The 6,690-nt window shown below is 45.6% G+C and overlaps 1 protein-coding gene across 1 annotated transcript in view; it reads right to left on the bottom strand.

The window, feature by feature from the left end:
- Nucleotides 1–347: 347 nt before the first annotated feature.
- PRDM14 (PR/SET domain 14) overlaps nucleotides 348–6,690 on the bottom strand; it is a 20,719-nt gene continuing 14,376 nt past the window's right edge. Inside the window, exons 7-8 of the mRNA XM_032758430.2 lie at nucleotides 4,077–4,178; nucleotides 348–1,103 (exon numbers count right to left, since the gene is read on the bottom strand). Of these exons, the coding sequence (XP_032614321.1) occupies nucleotides 876–1,103; nucleotides 4,077–4,178 (330 nt within the window). The 3' untranslated portion in view covers nucleotides 348–875. The remainder of the gene's footprint in view (nucleotides 1,104–4,076; nucleotides 4,179–6,690) is intronic.

Raw genomic sequence — 6,690 nt, 5'->3', positions numbered from 1 at the left:
CCACTTCTTTCATCTCTCTCAGTCTCAATTTCCTCATCTGTAAAGTGGTAAACTCAGTGGTATCATCTCACAGGGTTAATGCTCAACAGTTGGTGGCTATTATGATCCACGTATGAGATGAGTCTGAGTTTGAGACCAGCCTGGGTAACATGTTGGGACCTGCCTCTCTATCTCTTTATATATATAAGAATCTTTTCTATAAAGAAATATAACACGTGATGACCACATAGTATAATTGGGGGCCGAAGGCTACCTTTTTCTCGGATCACTGCAACCTCCGCCTCTGGGTTCAAGCAATTCCCCTCCCAAGTAGTTGGTATTACAGGCGTGTGCCACCATACCAGGCTAATTTTTGTATTTTTAGTAGAGATGGGGTTTCACCATGTTGGCCAGGCTGGTCTTGAACTCCTGACCTCAGCTCATCCTCCCATCTGGGCCTCCCAAAGTGTTGGGATAACAGGCGTGAGCCACCACACACAGCCAACTGCAGGGACTTCTATAACCCATAAAAGGAAATAGAGAGAATCTGAATCCCTTGTTTTTACATTGTCTCCATACTCTGAGGGCTAGTCGTTTTTTTATTTTTTTTTTTGAGACAGGGTCTGGTTCTGTCACCCTGAAAAGCAGTGGGGCAATCTCAGCTCACAGCAACCTCCGTCTCCTGTGCTCAAACCATCCTCCCACCTCAACCTCCTGAGTAGCTGGGACCACAAGCATGTGCCACCACCCCCGGCTGATTTTTGTATTTTTTTGGTAGAGACGGGGTTTCACCACGTTGCCCAGGCTGGTCTTGAACTCCTGGACTTGAGTGATCCACCTGCCTCCGCCTCCCAAAGTGCTGGGATTACAGGCGTGAGTCATTGTGTCTGGCAGGGCTAGTAGTCTTCATGAAACTTCATGTGGGAGTAGAATGTTTCTTGATCTGAGAAGATTTTCCCACAGATGCTGCATGAGCAACCATCATCCTCCTTGTGTGAACGCCGGACATGGCTGTCATGGGCAGCATGGGATGCAAAAGATTTACCACAGTACTTGCATTTGAAGGGCTTCTCCCCGGAGTGCTGCCTGATGTGTGTGCGGAGTATGCTGGAGGCAGTGAACCTCTGCAGAGAACAGAAATACAGAACACAAGAAAAAGTCAACTTTCATGAGCTGGACAACCAATTAAACTAAGGGGTTAATTTCACTGTTGCTCATCCTTATGGACGAAACTTGGGTTTTAAGGCCATAGAGCACTCCTGGTCATCATCAGTAGCCTTAATCCAAAAGGACTGCACTGATGTGTCCTTCTGGCTAGTTTTGAGAAGCACTGGATGTTAGAACAGTGGTTGTTCAATGGCTAGATTATCTGGAGGTCCAGTTTTTAAAAAAGCAGATTGCAGGCTGGGCACAGTGGTTCACGCCTGTAATCCCAGCACTTTGGGAGGCCAAGGTGGGTGGATCACCTGAGGTCAGGAGTTTGAGACCAGCCTGGGCAACATGGTGAAACCCCATCTCTACTAAAAATACAAAAATCAGTCGGGCATGGTATCGTGGACCTTTAATCCCAGCTTCTCGGGAGGCTGAGATGGGAGAATTTCTTGAACCCAGGAGGCGGAGGTTGCAGTAAGCCATTATTGTGCCACTGTACTCCAGCCTGGGTGACAGAGTGAGACTCTGTCTCAAAAAAAAAAAAAAAAAAAAAAGCAGACTGCCAGCCTGGGCAACGTAGCAAGACCTCACCTCGACAAAAAGTAAAAAAATTTCCTAGGCATGGTGGCATGTACCTGTGGTCCCAGCTATTTGGAAAACTGAGGTGGGAGGATAACTTGAGCCAGAAGGTCAAGGCTGCAGTGAGTTATGATGGCACCACTGCACTCCAGCCTGGGTAACAGAGCAAGACCCTCTCTATAAGAAAAAAAAAAACAAAAAACAAAAGCAGATTGCCAACCCTATCCAAGAGACTGTGACCCAATAAATCTGACATGAGACCCAGGAGCCTGCATTTAAACATGCAATTCTGATGCATGTGGGTCCTAGGATCATCCTTCAAGACAAACCTCATTACGGAAAAAGAAGCTAATATCGACCAGAAGCTAATATTGGCCAGTGTCTTTGCATAAGTCAGTGCCTTACTGATTTTCTTCTTCTTCTTCTTCTTTTTAATTTAAACTTTTTGAGATGGTTTGTAGGTTTGTTTTATTTGTTTGTTTTGAAACAGAATCTCACTCCATCACCCAGGTTGGAATGCAGTGGCGCAATCTTGGCTCACTGCAACCTCCACCTCCCAGGTTCAAGCAATTCTAGTGCCTCAGCCTCCCAAGTAGCTGGAATTACAGGTGCACCATGATGCCCAGCTATTTTTTCTATTTTTAGTAGAGATGGTGTTTCTCCATGTTGGCCAGGCTGGTTTCAAACTCCTGACCTCAGGGTGATCCACCCACCTTGGCCTCCCAAAGTGCTGGGATTACAGGTGTGAGCCACCATGCCCGGCTCAGTGGTGCTTTTCTATGCCCATTATTTTCATTCTATTGACACACACTTTGGAGGTATTAGTTGCCCTAATCTGGTAGACTCAATGTTTTATTCCTTTTGAGAGGCTTAGAAGTAGCTGTAGGACAGCCTCTACTCCTTTTATGGCTTTATTGTAAAAAGTGTAAAGGACTCAGTGACTGAAACATAATCTATACCAGTGCTTACCAACAGGACTTGCTGCAATAATAGGAATATTCTGTACCCACGCTGTCCAGCTTGGGAATCAATGGCCACATGGAGGCATTGAGCACTTAAAATGTGGCTAATGCAACCTAGGAATTGAATTTTTCAACTTTATTTCATCTTTGCTAATTGAAATAGCCACATACGATTAACCGCTAACTGCACATTGGGCAGCACAGAGCTATTTTGGTGTAATATGTCTAAAGCGTGGTCAACCCACTGTTTCTATGATAGCAACCTCTAACCACATGATTCATCTCTGTTTTTACAACTCTGTATTCTGTGTAACATAGACTAGATGCCGCTTCTGCAATGCTCCTATAGAAAATTACATCAGTAGCATCCTTCACAGATTAAAGTAGTAATAATAGCAGTTAACATTCTAGTAGTACTTTTATGTTGTGCCAGGCACTGTTACAAGAGTTTTATATACTTTACTGGTGTTATCCAACAACTTGGTAAAGACTATTCTCCCCAGTTTATCAATGTGGAAACTAACAGGAGTTCATGGACTTGCTCAGGGTGGCACAGCTAGGTAAGCACCAGAGGCAGGATTTGAACCTTGGCCATGTTTGAGTTCTTAAATACTATGAAAGAGTGATTTTTTTTTTTTTTTTTGAGATGGAGTTTCACTCTGCCACTCAGGCTGGAGTGCAGTGGCACAATCTTGACTCACTGCAACCTCCGCCTCTGGGTTCAAGTGATTCTCTTGCCTCAGCCTCCCAAGTAGCTGGGATTACAGGGATGCGCCACCATGCCCAGCTAATTTTTGTATTTTTAGTAGAGATGGGGTTTCACCATGTTGGCCAGGACGGTTTCGAACTCCCTATCTCAAGACATCTGCCCACCTCAGCCTCCCAAAGTGCTGGGATTACAGGCTTGAGCCACCAGGCCTCCTCACCCCCTCCTCTTTTTTTGAGACAGTGTCTCACTCTGTCACCCAGGCTGGAGTGTGCAGTGGTGCAATCTCAGCTCACTGCAACCTCCACTTCCTGGGCTCAAGCAATTCTCCAGCCTCAGCCTCCCAAGTAGCTGGGACTACAGGCATGAGCCACCAATGCATGGAAAATTTGATTATAGGCGTGAGCTACCACACTCGGCTAGTGCTTTTAAATACTATGTAATAGGTCATCAGGTCCCCATAAATTTGGAATGTATTTTATTACATGTACCCTAAATGCCAGCTTGGCAATAGGAGGTTGGTTATATTTGACCATCTTTAGCAAACTTGAGCATATTTAGGGGTGGAAATGAGGACTGGGCTGATATTTGACTAACATTTACCAAGAACTCATTAAGCCAGGCTTTGTTTCAAGTTCTTATCCACAGACACTCAAGCAGAGCTCAGGACACATCCCTTAGTAAGAGGCTCCATTTACCTTAGTACAATACACACACTGGTATGGTCTGTCTCCAGAGTGGACTCGCATGTGTTTGTTTAGGCTGGAAGACTGAGAGAAACATTTCCCACATGTAGAACACTAAGGTGAAAAAGAAAAACAGAGTTGAAATCACACCTTCCTCTAACAAGTCCATTGCAATCTTGCGTTTACCTGGGGTTAGAGAAGAACTCTTTTTCAATTTTTTGGGTTTTTTTTGCGACAGGATCTCAATTTGTTACCCAGACAGGACCGCGGTGGCACAATCACGGTCCACTGCAGCCTGGAACTCCCAGGCTCAAGCGATCCTCCCACCTCAGCCTCCTCAGTAACTGGGACTACAGGTGTGCACCACTAAGCCAGCTAACTTAAAAAAATGTTTTTGTAGAGATGAGGTCTCACTATGTTGCCCAGCCTTGTCTTGAACTCCAACAGATCCTCCTGCCTCGGCCTCCCAAAGTGCTAGGATTATAGCCTTGAGCCACGGCACCCGACCTGACAGAACTCTTGCTTCAGATGTGGAATGTGGGAACTGAACAGGTTTGTGGGATATGGCGGAGGCCTGAATTGGTCGTGCTCTCTCAACAGGTAGCTGTGTGACTACAGCACATCGGTTAAATCTGGAATCTTAGTTTTCCGATCTTGCTCATGGGCAAAATACCTGCTCTGCCTTCCTCACAGAGCTATGAGTAAACTACAAGTGCTGTGCAATTAACTCAACAATTATCTATGACTTACAGAGCACCTACTGTGTGCTCCACACTGCTAGAAACCAGGAGCTAGAAATCAAGGAGGGATGACGATGAACATGTAGGCCAACATGGCAATGCACAGTAGCAGACGATCTGAGACGTGCTGAACTTGCATGAAGAGGTTAATATTTTGTTCACACACTGTGAATAATTAATATTGTTTCTCCAAAGTCTTGACCCTGGCAACTCCTCTCGAAACTGTCTCAGGAATTCCACACCAGGTGAAGTAAACTACTGGAGAGGTGCAAGCACCGAGAGGTTGCCAGGGATAAAGCAGAAGGCCTTTGGCTTTGACATGACTTTTAAGGAAATTACACTTACTAAAGAGAAAAAGCAATTTTTCCCTGAGAAAGATTTCTGTGCTTTCACATCCTCTTTCCAGGCATGCTTATGGGGCAGAGGAGAGAGCAGATCTCTGTATTTATTTATTTATTTATTTATATTTATTTTTGAGGCAGAGCCTTGCTCTGTTGCCCAGGTTGGAGTGCAGTAGCACGATCTTGGCCCACCGCAACCTCTGCCTCCTGGGTTTAAGCAATTCTGGCGTCTCAGCCTCCTGAGTGGCTGGGACCACAGGTGCGCACCACATGCCCATCTCTACAAAAAATTAGTTGAGCATGGTGGCGTGCACTCATAGCCTCAGCTCAGCTACCTGGGAGGCTGAGGTTGGGGGATTGTTTGAGCGTAGGAGGTGGAGGTTGCAGTTAGCTGAGATCATGCCCTTGTACTCCAGCCTGGGCAAAAGAACGAGACTCTGTCTCAAAAAAAAAAAAGATTGTTCCTCCACTCTACTGTAAGAGCAGCTCGTCTGTCAAAGGGTAAGCCATCATCTCACTATCACCAGCTTCCTCATCAGTCCTGTCATCTACTGACCTCCTGGTTGACAGTCCTCCAATTTCTTTTTTTTTCGAGATGGAGTCTCGCTCTGTCACCCAGGCTGGAGTGCAGTGGCGCGATCTCGGCTCACTGCAAGCTCCGCCTCCCGGGTTCACGCCATTCTCCTGCCTCAGCCTCCCGAGTAGCTGGGACTACAGGCGCCCGCCACCACGCCCGGCTAATTTTTTTGTATTTTTAGTAGAGACGGGGTTTCACCGTGTTAGCCACGATGGTCTCGATCTCCTGACCTCGTGATCTGCCCATCTCGGCCTCCCAAAGTGCTGGGATTACAGGTGTGAGCCACTGCTCCCGGCCTCCAATTTCAAAGAGAGCAAGCATTCTGTACATCTTCTGTAATTTGGTTGTTGCTTGATAAGACAATTTTTTTTTTTTTTTGAGATGGAGACTCGCTCTTGCCACCCAGGCTGGAGTGCAATGACACAGTCTCAGCTCACTGCAACCTCCGCCTCTGGGGTTGAAGCAATTCCCCTGCCTCAGCCTCTAGAGTAGCTGGGGCTACAGGTGCCTGCCACCACACCCGGCTAATGTTTTTATATTTTTAGTAGAGACGGGGTTTTACCATGTTGGCCAGGCTGGTCTCGAACTCCTGACCTCAGGTGATCTGCCCACTTCGGCCTCCCAAAGTGCTGAGATTACAGGCGTGAGCCACTGTGCCCGGCCAGTAAGCCATAATTTATATAATCAATTTTGTGTTGATGAACATGCAGTCTCAAACTTTTCACTATCAGAATACTGGATAGTTTTCACTTTTGCCAGTCTAATAAGCGAGAAATACCTTCACCATCCTGATATTTTTAAATCCTTCTAGAATTACACAAATAATGATAATTGTAAATGTATTCAAATTTTATAGGAGTATATAATATAGTGGTTAAACATGACTTTTCCAGAAGCTTAGGAAGGGAGAAATGAGGACAATTTTATGATGATTTTACTTCAATTTTTTTTTTTTTTTTTTTTTTTTT

This window comes from Hylobates moloch, unplaced genomic scaffold (genome assembly GCF_009828535.3).
Source record: "Hylobates moloch isolate HMO894 unplaced genomic scaffold, HMol_V3 SCAFFOLD_9, whole genome shotgun sequence".
NCBI classification, from domain to species: Eukaryota; Metazoa; Chordata; class Mammalia; order Primates; family Hylobatidae; genus Hylobates; species Hylobates moloch.
This window is presented reverse-complemented; position numbering and strand designations above follow the sequence as displayed.